General features: G+C 45.1%; 1 protein-coding gene across 2 annotated transcripts in view; it reads right to left on the bottom strand.

The window, feature by feature from the left end:
* Positions 1–13284, bottom strand: part of dlec1 (DLEC1 cilia and flagella associated protein) — a 114489-nt gene extending 101205 nt beyond the window's left edge. Inside the window, exons 1-7 of one of the 2 annotated variants that reach the window (XM_036934638.1) lie at positions 13157–13284; positions 12846–12971; positions 12077–12217; positions 7229–7385; positions 6549–6659; positions 2899–3092; positions 2420–2631 (exon numbers count right to left, since the gene is read on the bottom strand). In XM_036934638.1, the coding sequence (XP_036790533.1) occupies positions 2420–2631; positions 2899–3092; positions 6549–6659; positions 7229–7385; positions 12077–12217; positions 12846–12929 (899 nt within the window). In that variant the 5' untranslated portion in view covers positions 12930–12971; positions 13157–13284. The remainder of the gene's footprint in view (positions 1–2419; positions 2632–2898; positions 3093–6548; positions 6660–7228; positions 7386–12076; positions 12218–12845; positions 12972–13156) is intronic. The other variant, XM_036934639.1, reaches the window with a different exon arrangement.
* Positions 13285–17131: the final 3847 nt, after the last annotated feature.

Here is a 17131-nt window from a genome sequence, read left to right as displayed (position 1 = left end):
AATGGCACCTTATTTCCTATATAGTTCACTACTTTGGACCAGACCCCTATGGACAGAAGTGCACTACATAGGGAATAGAGTGCCATTTGGGACAGAAGCATCATGTTTCGTATAGACATGACATCATAATGATCCAGGGTGTTTCACTGGGATCATAAACTCAGCAGAAAAAGAGAAGTCCCTTTTTCATGACCCTGTCTTTCAAAGATACTTCGTAAAAATCCAAATAACTTCACAGATCTTCATTGTAAAGGGTTTAAACACTGTTTCCCATGTTTGGTCAATGAACCATTAACAATTAATGAACATGCACCTGTGGAACGGTCATTAAGAAACTAACAGCTTACAGACAATTATGGAAACAGGCAATTATGGTCACAGTTATGAAAACTTAGGACACTAAAGAGGCCTTTCTACTGACTCTGAAAAACACCAAAAGAAAGATGCCTGCTAGAGGACTGCAGATGTGGCCAGGGCAATAAATTGCAATGTCCGTACTGTGAGACGCCTAAGACAGCGCTACAGGGAGACAGGACAGACAGCTGATCATCCTCACAGTGGCAGACCACGTGTGCCAACAACACCTGCACAGGATCGGTACATTCGAACATCACACCTGCGGGACAGGTACAGGATGGAAACAACAACTGCCCAAGTTACACCAGAAACGCACAATCCCTCCATCAGTGCTCAGACTGTCCGCAATAGGCCGAGAGAGGCTGGATTGAGGGCTTGTAGGCTTGTTGTAAGGCAGGTCCTCACCAGACATCAACAACATCGCCTATGGGCACAAACCCACTGTCGCTGGACCAGACAGGACTGGCAAAAAGTGCTCTTCACTGACGAGTCGCGGTTTTGTCTCACCAGGGGTGATGGTCGGATTCGCGTTTATTGTCGAAGGAATGAGCGTTACACTGAGGCCTGTACTCTGGAGCGGAATCGATTTGGAGGCGGAGGGTCAGTCATGGTCTGGGGCTGTGTGTCAGCATCATCGGACTGAGCTTGTTGTCATTGCAGGCAATCTCAAAGCTGTCTGTTACAGGGAAGACGTCCTCTTCACTCATGTGGTACCCTTCCTGGAGACTCATCCTGACATGACCCTCCAGCATGACAATGCCACCAGCCATACTGCTCGTTCTGTGTGTGATTTCCTGCAAGACAGGAATGTCAGTGTTCTGCCATGGCAAGCGCAGAGCCCGGATCTCAAACCCATTGAGCACGTCTGGGACCTTTTGGATCGGAGGGTGAGGGCTAGGGCCATTCCCCCCTGAAAGGTCCGGGAACTTGCAGGTGTCTTGGTGGAAGAGTGGGGTAACATCTCACAGCAAGAACTGGCAAATCTGGTGCAGTCCACGAGGAGGAGATGCACTGCAGTACAATGCAGCTGGTGGCCACACCAGATACTGACTGTTACTTTTGATTTTGAAACCCCCTTAGTTCAGGGACGCACCATTCCACTTCTGTTAGTCACATGTCTGTGGAACTTGTTCAGTTTATGTCCCAGTTGTTGAATCTTGTTCATACAAATATTTACACATGTTAAGTTTACTGAAAATAAATGCAGTTGACAGTGAGAGGACGTTTCTTTTTTTGCTGAACCAGGGTGTTTCACTGAGATCATAGTTTTCCAGGTCAGTGTTACGACTTCTAGGAGTAGTGGGGGCGGAGTCAGGCGCAGAGAGCAGAGGGTAAAGGACAACTGTATTAGTTCCGGAGAAAAGTAGGTCATGCCAAAACACCAGGCGCATACAATGACCGACCCAAAAACAGGACACAAACAGTCTGGAGAAATACAGACAATATCACATCCACAAAACGAACAGAGAAACAAGCCCGCACAAAAGCCGGCGGGCCTACTGGGTTTAAATAGCCCACAACCACAACACAAAACAGGTGCAACTAATCAGACAGAAAAGGGGATCGGTGGCAGCTAGTAGGCCGGCGACGATGACCGCCGAGCGCCGCCCGAACAGGAAGAGGCACCATCTTCGGCGGGATTCGTGACAGTCAGGTATGAGGGTAACTGATGTTCAGACAGGAAGGAAGTCATATAGAACTAATTTACACCTAATATCCACTAGGCTACCTGCCGCCCCACAGCCCAACTTTGCATATGAATAACCAATGGAGTCAGAAACGGATCATGGACTGGAGTTCATCCTGTTAGTCAACACATGTCATTACTTCTAGAACCAAGCAGTAGGCGTTCAGAGCTGCTCTTCCTGTGTCGGTTTGCACTTGTAGCATAAAAGAGAATTGTTCCGCTCCAAATGGCCCCCTATTCCCTGATCCCAGTGAAACACCCTGCACTAGTCAGATGTCATAGGGAATAGGGGGCCATTTGGGATGCTACAAGTCCAAACCAACACAGCCTAGGCTACCTAGTTCTGCAAACACATGAAGCTGAACAGAGTCCTACCTCTCCTGCTTTTGCCCCTTCCTTCCCCTGTCTCCCTTTTCCCAAAGCAGGATGAGCGACTTGCCCCCCTGGTGTGCGTTGGGGGGAAGGAATCTGGGGTTCCGCAGGAACTTGTGTCTGTGCTGTAGTTTCTGAAGGCCAGCCCTCTCCTCTGCTCTGCTCTTAGCACTCAGCTCATACATCCACTTAGGCTTCCTCACTCTGCACACCTTCTGGAATAGAGCAGAGGAGAAGTCACATCAGTGGTGACCTGAGACTCGTCAACACCAGCAGAGGAGAGGTCACATCAGTGATGACCTGAGACTCGTCAACACCAGCAGAGGAGAGGTCACATCAGTGATGACCTGAGACTCGTCAACACCAGCAGAGGAGAGGTCACATCAGTGGTGACCTGAGACTCATCCATACCCAAATCTTAACCCACCCCTTCACAGTATTCAAAACAAGCCTTCAAACAAGACCACCTCTGTGTGTCCTACCTGGCTAGGTAGGCTTCGGGGGGTGCAGGTGTCTGAGCTACAGGCAAGGGTGAGGGACGTTTCTGACTCCTCCAGCAAGCTCTGGGCTGTCCGCTCTGGGGGAGGGATCACTGTGTAGCCATCGTCCTGGGGAAGGTAGCATATGTGTCTGTTGTAGGACACAGTCGGCTTGGCAAAGCCTGGGGGGGACATGGCTGGGAGGACAGACAGACAGTTGACAGAGTTAAAAGAGACTTACACTGAAGGGTAAAGTGTTTTCAGAGTACTTTAAAATGGATGATCTGTTCTAAATTACGTGCATTCCAAAGGGTGTTTAAGGGGCATACTGTACCTCTGGGGGCTTTGAGGGAAGGGCATACTACTGTACCTCTGGGGGCTTTGAGGGAAGGGCATACTACTGTACCTCTGGGGGCTTTGAGGGAAGGGCATACTACTGTACCTCTGGGGGCTTTGAGGGAAGGGCATACTACTGTACCTCTGGGGGCTTTGAGGGAAGGGCATACTACTGTACCTCTGGGGGCTTTGAGGGAAGGGCATACTACTGTACCTCTGGGGGCTTTGAGGGAAGGGCATACTACTGTACCTCTGGGGGCTTTGAGGGAAGGGCATACTACTGTACCTCTGGGGGCTTTGAGGGAAGGGCATACTACTGTACCTCTGGGGCTTTGAGGGAAGGGCATACTACTGTATCTCTGGGGGCTTTGAGGGAAGGGCATATTACTGTACCTCTGGGGGCTTTGAGGGAAGGGCATACTACTGTACCTCTGGGGGCTTTGAGGGAGGGGCATACTACTGTACCTCTGGGGGCTTTGAGTGAGGGGCATACTACTGAACCTCTGGGGGCTTTGAGTGAGGGGCATACTACTGTACCTCTGGGGGCTTTGAGGGAGGGGCATACTACTGTACCTCTGGGGGCTCTGAGGGGCATACTACTGTACCTCTGGGGGCTTTGAGGGAAGGGCATACTACTGTACCTCTGGGGGCTTTGAGGGACATACTACTGTACCTCTGGGGGCTTTGAGGGAAGGGCATACTACTGTACCTCTGGGGGCTTTGAGGGAAGGGCATACTACTGTACCTCTGGGGGCTTTGAGGGACATACTACTGTACCTCTGGGGGCTTTGAGGGAAGGGCATACTACTGTACCTCTGGGGGCTTTGAGGGAGGGGCATACTACTGTACCTCTGGGGGCTTTGAGGGAGGGGCATACTACTGTACCTCTGGGGGCTTTGAGGGAGGGGCATACTACTGTACCTCTGGGGGCTTTGAGGGAGGGGCATACTACTGTACCTCTGGGGGCTTTGAGGGAGGGGCATACTACTGTACCTCTGGGGGCTTTGAGGGAGGGGCATACTACTGTACCTCTGGGGGCTTTGAGGGAGGGGCATACTACTGTACCTCTGGGGGCTTTGAGGGAGGGGCATACTACTGTACCTCTGGGGGCTTTGAGGGAGGGGCATACTACTGTACCTCTGGGGGCTTTGAGGGAGGGGCATACTACTGTACCTCTGGGGGCTTTGAGGGAGGGGCATACTACTGTACCTCTGGGGGCTTTGAGGGAGGGGCATACTACTGTACCTCTGGGGGCTTTGAGGGAGGGGCATACTACTGTACCTCTGGGGGCTTTGAGGGAGGGGCATACTACTGTACCTCTGGGGGCTTTGAGGGAGGGGCATACTACTGAACCTCTGGGGGCTTTGAGGGAGGGGCATACTACTGAACCTCTGGGGGCTTTGAGGGAGGGGCATACTACTGAACCTCTGGGGGCTTTGAGGGAGGGGCATACTACTGAACCTCTGGGGGCTTTGAGGGAGGGGCATACTACTGAACCTCTGGGGGCTTTGAGGGAGGGGCATACTACTGTATCTCTGGGGGCTTTGAGGGAAGGGCATACTACTGTACCTCTGGGGGCTTTGAGGGGCATACTACTGTACCTCTGGGGGCTTTGAGGGGCATACTACTGTTTCTCTGGGGGCTTTGAGGGGCATACTACTAAACCTCTGGGGGCTTTGAGGGGCATACTACTGTACCTCTGGGGGCTTTGAAGAGCATACTACTGTATCTCTGGGGGCTTTGAGGGGCATACTACTGTATCTCTGGGGGCTTTGAGGGGCATACTACTGTACCTCTGGGGGCTTTGATGGGCATACTACTGTACCTCTGGGGGCTTTGAGGGAGGGGCATACTACTGTACCTCTGGGGGCTTTGAGGGAGGGGCATACTACTGTACCTCTGGGGGCTTTGAGGGAGGGGCATACTACTGTACCTCTGGGGGCTTTGAGGGAGGGGCATACTACTGTACCTCTGGGGGCTTTGAGGGAGGGGCATACTACTGTACCTCTGGGGGCTTTGAGGGGCATACTACTGTATCTCTGGGGGCTTTGAGGGGCATACTACTGTACCTCTGGGGGCTTTAAGGGGCATAATACTGTACCTCTGGGGGCTTTGAGGGAGGGGCATACTACTGTACCTCTGGGGGCTTTGAGGGGCATACCACTGTACCTCTGGGGGCTTTGAGGGAGGGGCATACTACTGTACCTCTGGGGGCTTTGAGGGGCATACTACTGTACCTCTGGGGGCTTTGAGGGGCATACTACTGTACATCTGGGGGCTTTGAGGAGCATTCTACTGTATCTCTGGGGGCTTTGAGGGGCATACTACAGTATCTCTGGGGGCTTTGAGGGGCATACTACTGTACCTCTGGGGGCTTTGAGGGGCATACTACTGCACCTCTGGGGGCTTTGAGGGGCATACTACTGCACCTCTGGGGGCTTTGAGGGGCATACTACTGTACCTCTGGGGGCTTTGAGGGGCATTCTACTGTACCTTTGGGGGATTTGAGGGAGGGGCATACTACTGTACCTCTGGGGGCTTTGAGGGAGGGGAATACTACTGTACATCTGGGGGCTTTGAGGGAAGGGCATACTACTGTATCTCTGGGGGCTTTGAGGGAAGGGCATACTACTGTACCTCTGGGGGCTTTGAGGGAAGGGCATACTACTGTACCTCTGGGGGCTTTGAGGGGCATACTACTGTATCTCTGGGGGCTTTGAGGGGCATACTACTGTACCTCTGGGAGCTTTGAGGAGCATACTACTGTATCTCTGGGGGCTTTGAGGGGCATACTAATGTACCTCTGGGGGCTTTGAGGGGCATACTATTGTATCTCTGGGGGCTTTGAGGGAGGGGCATACTACTGTACCTCTGGGGGCTTTGAGGGAGGGGCATACTACTGTACCTCTGGGGGCTTTGAGGGAGGGGCATACTACTGTACCTCTGGGGGCTTTGAGGGAGGGGCATACTACTGTACCTCTGGGGGCTTTGAGGGAGGGGCATACTACTGTACCTCTGGGGGCTTTGAGGGAGGGGCATACTACTGTACCTCTGGGGGCTTTGAGGGAGGGGCATACTACTGTACCTCTGGGGGCTTTGAGGGAGGGGCATACTACTGTACCTCTGGGGGCTTTGAGGGACGGGCATACTGCTGTACCTCTGGGGGCTTTGAGGGGCATACTACTGTACCTCTGGGGGCTTTGAGGGGCATACTACTGTACCTCTGGGGGCTTTGAGGGGCATACTACTGTACCTCTGGGGGCTTTGAGGGGCATACTACTGTACCTCTGGGGGCTTTGAGGGGCATACTACTGTACCTCTGGGGGCTTTGATGAGCGGGTTCAGTCCTGTGATGTAGTCTTCTGGACAGATCAAGTTGTTACTCTTCAGAAGGCCATTGTCAACACACCACATGAAGGTCCACCTGACTGAGGAAACAAACACACACTTATTTTAGGTGGCAAGGCTTATTGCAGTGATCTCTTCACAAAGCACAAGGCTTATTGCAGTGATCTCTTCACAAAACACAAGGCTTATTGCAGTGATCTCTTCACAAAACGCAAGGCTTATTGCAGTGATCTCTTCACAAAGCACAAGGCTTATTGCAGTGATCTCTTCACAAAACACAAGGCTTATTGCAGTGATCTCTTCACAAAACGCAAGGCTTATTGCAGTGATCTCTTCACAAAGCACAAGGCTTATTGCAGTGATCTCTTCACAAAACACAAGGCTTATTGCAGTGATCTCTTCACAAAACACAAGGCTTATTGCAGTGGTCTCTTCACAAAGCACAAGGCTTATTGCAGTGATCTCTTCACAAAGCACAAGGATTATTGCAGGGATCTCCTCACAAGGCTTATTGCAGTGATCTCTTCACAAAACACAAGGCTTATTGCAGTGATCTCTTCACAAGGCGTCCCACGGTACAGTTTGTAATACCCTAGCTCCTAGAGGCTAGTGATACAGTAGCATTAAAGAGTGATCCAGACCAGTGTACCTGGAGGCAGACCCAGCTGTTGGTAGGCCTCTCCCACCTCCTCCACCACCTTGGTGTGGGCCCTGCTCTCTGTGGCCGTGGCCTGGACCCGAGCCTGAATGATGTGGTTCTCCAACATGTCAGCATCACGCATCCGACGGCTGTACTCTGAATGGACCTGGAGGCTCAAGCAGTGAGAAGTTATGTAGAAAAACACAAACACAGGGGGTTAAATGCAGAAGACACATTTCAGTTGAATACATTCAGTTGGACAACTGACTAGGTATCCCCTTTCCTTTCCCATACTTAATGTTCATTGGTTGCACTGATGCGCCAAATGCAGGTTAGCATTTCTTGTCATGAATCTTGTTCTGGAGGCAGCTCTGCAGAGTGGTCAATAGTTGGCACTAACACTAACCCTCACTAGCCACGAAGTCATATATTCTAATTAACCACACAGCTAACCCTAATGTCTAACCCTAATGTCTAACCATAAACCTAACGTCTAACCCTAATGTCTAACACACTAATGTCTAACACTAATGTCTAACCCTAAAATCTAACCCTAATGTCTAACACTAATGTCTAACCCTAATGTCTAACACTAATGTCTAACACTAATGTCTAACACTAACACTAATGTCTAACCCTAATGTCTAACCCTAACCCTAATGTCTAACCCTAATGTCTAACCCTAATATCTAAACCTAACCCTAATGTCTAACCATAATGTCTAACCCTAATATCTAAACCTAACCCTAATGTCTAACCCTAATGTCTAACCCTAATATCTAAACCTAACCCTAATGTCTAACCCTAATGTCTAACCCTAATGTCTAAACATAGCCCTAATGTCTAACCCTAACCCTAATGTCTAACCCTAATGTATAATCCTAATGTCTAATCCTAAAGTCTAACCCTCATGTCTAACACTAACCCTAATGTCTAACCCTAATGTCTAACCCTAACCCTAATGTCTAACCCTAACCCTAATGTCTAACCCTAATGTCTAACACTAACCCTAATGTCTAACCCCAATGTCTAACCCTAATGTCTAAACCTAATGTCTAAACCTAACCCTAATGTCTAACCCTAACCCTAATGTCTAACCCTAACCCTAATGTCTAACCCTACCCTAATGTCTAACCCTAATATCTAAACCTAACCCTAATGTCTAACCATAATGTCTAACCCTAATATCTAAACCTAACCCTAATGTCTAACCCTAATGTCTAACCCTAATATCTAAACCTAACCCTAATGTCTAACCCTAATGTCTAACCCTAATGTCTAACCCTAATGTCTAAACATAGCCCTAATGTCTAACCCTAACCCTAATGTCTAACCCTAATGTATAATCCTAATGTCTAATCCTAAAGTCTAACCCTCATGTCTAACACTAACCCTAATGTCTAACCCTAATGTCTAACCCTAACCCTAATGTCTAACCCTAATGTCTGATCCTAATGTCTAACCCTAATGTCTAACCCTAATGTCTAACCCTAATGTCTAATCCTAAAGTCTAACCCTCATGTCTAACACTAACCCTAATGTCTAACCCTAACCCTAATGTCTAACCCTAATGTCTAACCCTAATGTCTAACCCTAACCCTAATGTCTAACCCTAATGTCTAACCCTAATGATTTACCCTAATGTCTACCACTAACCCTAATGTATAATCCTAATGTCTAATCCTAAAGTCTAACCCTCATGTCTAACACTAACCCTAATGTCTAACCCTAATGTCTAACCCTAACCCTAATGTCTAACCCTAATGTCTGATCCTAATGTCTGACCCTAATGTCTAACCCTAATGTCTAACCCTAATGTCTAATCCTAAAGTCTAACCCTCATGTCTAACACTAACCCTAATGCCTAACCCTAATGTCTAACACTAACCCTAATGTCTAACCCTAATGTCTAACACTAACACTACTGTCTAACCCTAATGTCTAACCCTAATGTCTAACCCTAACCCTAATGTCTAACCCTAATGTCTAACCCTAATGATTTACCCTAATGTCTACCACTAACCCTAATGTATAATCCTAATGTCTAATCCTAAAGTCTAACCCTCATGTCTAACACTAACCCTAATGTCTAAACTTAACCCTAATGTCTAACCCTAATGTCTAACCCTAACCCTAATGTCTGATCCTAATGTCTAACCCTAACCCTAGCCCTAATATCTCACCCTAATGTCTAACCCTAACCCTAATGTCTAACCCTAACCCTAATGTCTAACCCTAATGTCTAACACTAACCCTAATGTCTAACCCCAATGTCTAACCCTAATGTCTAAACCTAATGTCTAAACCTAACCCTAATGTCTAACCCTAACCCTAATGTCTAACCCTACCCTAACGTCTAACCCTAATGACTAACCCTAATGTCTAACCCTAACCCTAATGTGTAACTCTAACGTGTAACCCTAATGTCTAACCCTAACCCTAATGTGTAACTCTAATGTGTAACCCTAATGTCTAACCCTAATGTCTAAACTTAACCCTAATGTCTAACCCTAACCCTAATGTCTAACCCTACCCTAATGACTAACCCTAATGTCTAACCCTAACCCTAATGTCTAACCCTAATGTCTAAACCAAACCCTAATGTCTAACCCTAATGCCTAACCCTAATGTCTAACCCTAACCCTACTGTCTAACACTAACCCTAATGTCTAACGCTAAAGTCTAACCCTAATGTCTAACACTAACCCTAATGTCTAACCCTAATGTCTAACCCTAACCCTTATGTCTAACACTAAGCCTAACCCTAATGTCTAACCCTAACCCTAATGTCTAACACTAACCCTAATGTCTAACCCTAATGTCTAACCCTAATGTCTAACCCTAACCCTAACGTCTAACCCTAATGTCTAACCCTAACCCTAATGTCAAACCCTAATGTCTAACCCTAGCCATAATGTCAAACCCTAATGTCTATCACTAACCCTAATGTCTAACCCTAATGTCTTACCCTAACCCTAATGTCTAACCCTAACCCTAATGTCAAACCCTAATGTCTAACCCTAATATCTAACACTAACCCTAACCCTAACCCTAATGTCTAACCCTAATGTCTAACCCTAATGTCTAACCCTAATGTCTAACCCTAATGTCTAACCATAACCCTAATGTCTAACACTAACCATAATGTCTAACCCTAACCCTAATGTCTAACCCTAATATCTAACACTAACCCTAATGTCTAACCCTAACGTCTAACCCTAATGTGTAACCCTAACCCTAATGTCTAACCCTAATGTCTAACCCTAACCCTAATGTCTAACACTAACCCTAATGTCTAACCCTAATGTCTAACCCTAATGTCTAACCCTAATGTCTAATCCTAACCCTGATGTCTAACCCTAATGTCAAACCCTAACATTAAATTAAGAGGCCTATGAATCCTACCTTTCACATCACCTGGAATAGGTATTGTTGGATCCTGTATTTTACATTATAGCCATTAGATATATATGATTAAATATTATCTGATGTTGGTTGTGTGAGGTGTCTGCATTTGTGCACTGGAGCATCATTGAGATTAAACAACTGCTTGCTACTTGCCTGTTTGTGTGTGACAAGAACTGAGTAACATGGTGTGACCTGCATGTTGCAAAACTGTAGATAACAGCCCAGCAGATGCTTTGTCCTTGTGTTTGGATGTAACAATATTGAGCACATGGTGTGACTTGCTGTATCTTACAAAGTTGTTATAGGGAGGGGTGGTCATCACAAGGTTTATCTGAGATGGAAAAATACTGAACAACACAATAGCAGGAACTGAGCAACTGTTCTAACTAGGCTGCGATACCAGAACAGTAAGGATCTATACATCGACGGAGGGAGGACTCCAAGAAGCGCCAAGAGGCGGGGACCCGCCTCAGCGCCTGCAATAGGCTGGGCAAGTTTAAACCACGCCCAGCCTCTACTGTGATAGGCCAACAGACGGGTTGGAACTATGTCTATCACAGTATAAAGAATACTGTTTACATACATCTTGTCAGTTCTCTGTTCTGCCCTGCGTGGTATTACAGTGAGCCCGTATATACGAAAGTTGCATTTGCCATTTATTACTTAGCTAATAAAAAATACATAGTATAAAATCGGTGACTCATTGTTATATTTATCCTGATACCAGATTCGAATTTACGCAACTCTAACAGTATCCAATAACTTTCCCAGTGCCAACATACTGGGCAAGTGACCAGGTTGTTGTCCATCTAGGTAACATGGCTAACAAGGTTGGTTGTTATTAAACAAATAATAGCGGCCCGCAACATGGTTAATGAAATTAAATTTGACCCGCAAATTTGCAGTAAAAAATAATAATGTAGGCATAGCTCCGGCATAGAGTCTTACCATTGGAACCGTTTGTTCCAAAGACTAGCGATTGAAGAGCAAACTGAAGTGAAGAGGAAATTTTGCATCTCTTTGATGACAGTGCTTCTTTATAATAAACTGACCCTTATCCATCTGAGTTTTACAGAGAACAAACTGAAGGAGGCTATTGCGTATATATTTCAAAATTAACTCCTATCAGTTCAGTGACCTATCACAATTGGATAAGACACAAAACATGATGTGATTGGTAAATGAGTTGCAAAAACATGACCAAAAAAGGTGATCTTGAAGCATATAAACACATATTTTATTTAAATTATCTTAGATATAAAAGCCTCCTTCATTTTCTATCTGTAAATGAAACTGATGAAGGTCAACACACACACACACACACACACACAGACACACACACACACACACACACAGAGACACACAGACACACACACAGTTTGCACAGGGCAGTGAGGGCACATAGCTAGCTAGCTATATTTTGTAGTTGTTGAATGAGTAGCTAGCTACCTGTTGAAGATCCTCCACATATTTGTCATGGTAGTTGTTGCCTCCCCTTCTTGTCTTGGTAAGAATGGCAACTGTGTCTTTCCCAATAATCTCTGTTGTGTAGAGATCCTTGAAGATGCTTGCTAATAAATGTGAAATGTCCTATTGGAAAATATAACGTAGCATTAGACTTAGGCCTATAATGTTAGTCAATGACTCTTCTTGAATGAAACACACTGACATTACCACATAGTTAGGCCTACTAATTAGCCAGCAGCAGACCACTCTGCATCCCACTGCTGGCTTGCCTCTGAAGCTAAGCAGGGTTGGTCCTGGTCGGTCGCTGTACAGGGGACCAAATGCTGCTGGAAGTGATGTTGGAGGGCCAGTAGGAGGCACTATTTTCTCTGGTCTCCAAACAATGCCCCAGGGCAGTGATTGGGGACATTGCCCCAATCACTGTGTAGGGTGCTGTCTTTCGGATGGAACGTTAAACAGGTGTCTTGACTCTCTGTGGTCATTAAGAATCCCATGCCACTTATAGTAATAGTAGGGGTGTTAACCCTTGTGTCCTGGCTAAATTCCCAATCTGGCCGTCACACCAACACGGTCACCTAATCATCCCCAGCGTCAAAATGACTCATTCCTCTCCCCTGTAACTATTTCCCAGTTCGTTGCTGTAAATGAAAATCTGTTCTCAGTCAATTTACTTGGTAAAAAAATGGTTTAAAAAAAGCCTAGTTACTGTAAGAATCAAACTGGCATGATAAAATCGTTAGTTAGTGCTAACCTGTGTTTTTTCTGATGCAGGTCGATGACGGTTCATGGACGGGTCTAACCCTGTTTGGGGTCTTGGCTCAGATTCCTCAAGCATGGTTGCAGTCTGTTGGGCCAAACAGTTGTGAGGTATAGTAGCCTAATTAAGTCAACGACAAAAACACACATGACACACATTAATCTATAATTCACACAAAACACACATGAACCTATAATTCATGCGTAAATATTCTATTGTGTAAATATTATATTGTCTATAAAACACACAAAACACACATGAATCTATAATTCATGCGTAAATATTATATTGTGTGGTTCACAAACCTGGCAAGGTGTGAAAGTAGCACTTTTCTTCCCAGCTTCTGCCGCCCGCTCTTTGTGTACAAGTAGTAACCATAGAAACGGCCCGGTTTTCTTAAAGGGGCCAGAGCGTTTTACCCAAAACCCGTTCATTGGAAGTCAATAATACATTTATAAATGTGCAGTAAAATATTTACTCTATCAAATAATATTACTGTCATATTTTCACCTGTCAAAAATGACAATAGTTTTGCCAATCTAAATAGTCCAGTGCTACTATTTGCTTGATTAAACGTGCAAGAATTCTGCAGGAATCAACTATTACAGAATCAAGACACACTTGAGAACATGCCATCTGCTGCTTTTGTGGTTTCCAACAGGATCCAGCATGCCTGCTATGCTGCAAACGTCCAGGCATGCTCACCTACTCTAGCTGGCAATAGGGGCCTCTTACTTTACGACAGCAAAGACAGAACAGTATGAAGATAGGCAGAAACTGCTTCTCCTATTCACCTCATTTGCAAACGATTTTAAAACATGGAAGCCACACGCGGAAACGATATATACAACTTCCTCTGCGCTCTCGCTTTATCATAATTCATATGCGCGCCACTAGAAATCACTGCATTAGTATGTTTGTCAAAATACACCAGATTACTGGCCTTCTAATGTGCCTGGACCTATAGACTAAACTGCCGTGAAAAACCTCATAACTGATCCAAATAGTTTCCCAATCAGGCAGGCTTTATGCAGTCATTTCGAAATGAATATGCATTCAAAACGCCAGGCTTTTGAGTGGTTATTCAAAGGCTAGTCACTGCAGTTTACAGCCTAGACTAGAGTTTTGTACTCACTTGAAAACAATAACATTCTTCATTACATTGTGTTGTTGTGGCCGAGGTAGGGTGCGTGTATTGTCCCTAAAAACAGAAACAATAGGGTAGCTTTTCGAGCTGCATACCGGGGAATTGGGAAGTCGGAGAGAGCGCACTCAGCGCAGCCTCAGCACGTGCCATGCTTTATTTCACTGTCTAAATTGACAGGGTATATTCACTGCAGTATTGAGCTTCTAAATGATGGGTTAATATGTGTATGCTTCTAACTTGGACTATAGGCTAGGGGAGACCAGGGATGATTTTAACACTCTTCTCATTTCTCATTTGATCGTTTATGGTATTGTATTCAAAACTTGATACAAACAACCTACATTTGTCTTTTACCTACAGACCTTGATTGTATGTTTGTTTTACTCCATGTGTAACTCTGTGTTGTTGTTTACTCCATGTGTAACTCTGTGTCGTTGTATGTGTCGAACTGCTTTGCTTTATCTTGGCCAGGTCGCAATTGTAAATGAGAACTTGTTCTCAACTTGCCTACCTGGTTAAAAAAAAACGTGAAATAAATAAAAAATAAAAATAAAAATATTTTTAAAAAATAAAAAAATTGGTGTGGTTATTATATATGTAAATCAAACTGCAAATGCATGGTGTTGTCTTAAATACAAAGAGTGAAGTGTCACAATTTACCCTATGGTCTGGGTTAATTGTGACAGTGTTTGGTGTGAATTGTAACAGAACGAAAAAGTGCATAAATCGTGACATGCAACTAATTATTGAACGCCTTTCTTGAGACCATGAGAGCAACATTGCCATGTTTAACATTTTGTTTGGCAGAAATAATAAAATATGTATTATTTTACCCTCTTTCTCAACCAAACAACTAGGCTAAACTAAACACCTGCAGTTTTCTGGTGTGTGTGTGTTTGTGTGACAGTGTGTGGCAGTGTGTGTGTAGCTGAGATGGTGTTTGTGTGTGTCACTGTGACAGTGTGAGTGTGTGTGTGACAGTGTGAGTGTGTTTGTGTCAGTGTGTGGCAGTGTGGCAGTGTGTGTGTTTGTGTCAGTGTGTGTGTGTGTGTGTCAGTGTGACAGTGTGTGTCAGTGTGACAGTGTGTGTCCCAGCACTGCACCCAGACTTCCTTGGATTTGGAATTGTTAAAGTGCCCCATGCACACAATTCGGAAGTGTTCCTCGTTGGAGGTATCTGAATCTTCTCATTCGGTGTATTTTCTCAGGTAGAACAGTTGTTTGTTGTTGTTCAGTATGGTTTGTCTTGGCTTGCTTCTTTCCTGCAGTTTTTTTTTGTAACAGTATTTTTATTGGAATTTCACAATTTTCACCCATATTAAGAGATACAGCAACAGAGACAAAGCACACAGAGAAAAAGAAGAAAAACAGTACCCACTTACACATATCTACGCGTATATACACATACACGCATATACACACATACGCGTATGCACACACACACATACATATTTACACCATTTTCCTCTTCCCGCTCGGTGCTTCTCTCACCCCATCATCATCATTGTGTCTCTCAATACATACATTTTAAACAAACTTACAAACAGAAATTAAACAAAAAAGCTCAGTTTAAACCAAGAGGTTAGGTTCCACACATGGAACATACAGTGTAGTTCTGAAATACATAGATCCCCGTCATTCTACGAGAATCCTTGCAGCATAATAGCTGATACCTCAGGTTCTAGGTAATTTAGATAAGGTTCCCATACTTTGTAGAACTGGTCTGTTTTAGAATGCAATGTACATGTCAGATATTCCAGAGGCACCCATTCAAATAGTATCTTATGCCAATCTTTAATGGAAGGAACCTTATCACTAATCCACTGTAAAATGGATGTTTTTCCTCGCTGCGAAGGTAAGGATGTTGTAAAGCCTCCTTTAACCCACAGAAGTAACCTGCCTACTAGGGAGACCTAACAGTAAAGAAACTGGGTCCAATTCTAGGTCAACCCCTAGGATCTTTTCAATTTCTTGCAGAACACCAGACCAGTATCTTTGTATTTTGGTACATGACCATAAACAATGTGTTAGGGTGCCTGTTTCAGTTTTGCATTTAAGACACTGAGGAGAAGAGGAAGTGGGGCTACAAGCATGTCTGCGATTTGGGGATATATGCAATCTGTGTATTATTCTTAATTGGATTGCTCTAGGACGATTACATATACAGTGCCTTGCGAAAGTATTCGGCCCCCTTGAACTTTGCGACCTATTGCCACATTTCAGGCTTCAAACATAAAGATATAAAACTGTAGTTTTTTGTGAAGAATCAACAACAAGTGGGACACAATCATGAAGTGGAACGACATTTATTGGATATTTCAAACTTTTTTAACAAATCAAAAACTGAAAAATTGGGCGTGCAAAATTATTCAGCCCCTTTACTTTCAGTGCAGCAAACTCTCTCCAGAAGTTCAGTGAGGATCTCTGAATGATCCAATGTTGACCTAAATGACTAATGATGATAAATACAATCCACCTGTGTGTAATCAAGTCTCCGTATAAATGCACCTGCACTGTGATAGTCTCAGAGGTCCGTTAAAAATGCAGAGAGCATCATGAAGAACAAGGAACACACCAGGCAGGTCCGAGATACTGTTGTGAAGAAGTTTAAAGCCGGATTTGGATACAAAAAGATTTCCCAAGCTTTAAACATCCCAAGGAGCACTGTGCAAGCGATAATATTGAAATGGAAGGAGTATCAGACCACTGCAAATCTACCAAGACCTGGCCGTCCCTCTAAACTTTCAGCTCATACAAGGAGAAGACTGATCAGAGATGCAGCCAAGAGGCCCATGATCACTCTGGATGAACTGCAGTGATCTACAGCTGAGGTGGGAGACTCTGTCCATAGGACAACAATCAGTCGTATATTGCACAAATCTGGCCTTTATGGAAGAGTGGCAAGAAGAAAGCCATTTCTTAAAGATATCCATAAAAAGTGTCGTTTAAAGTTTGCCACAAGCCACCTGGGAGACACACCAAACATGTGGAAGAAGGTGCTCTGGTCAGATGAAACCAAAATTGAACTTTTTGGCAACAATGCAAAACGTTATGTTTGGCGTAAAAGCAACACAGCTGAACACACCATCCCCACTGTCAAACATGGTGGTGGCAGCATCATGGTTTGGGCCTG

The sequence above is a fragment of the Oncorhynchus mykiss genome, chromosome 11 (assembly GCF_013265735.2).
Source record: "Oncorhynchus mykiss isolate Arlee chromosome 11, USDA_OmykA_1.1, whole genome shotgun sequence".
NCBI lineage: Eukaryota > Metazoa > Chordata > Actinopteri > Salmoniformes > Salmonidae > Oncorhynchus > Oncorhynchus mykiss.
This window is presented reverse-complemented; position numbering and strand designations above follow the sequence as displayed.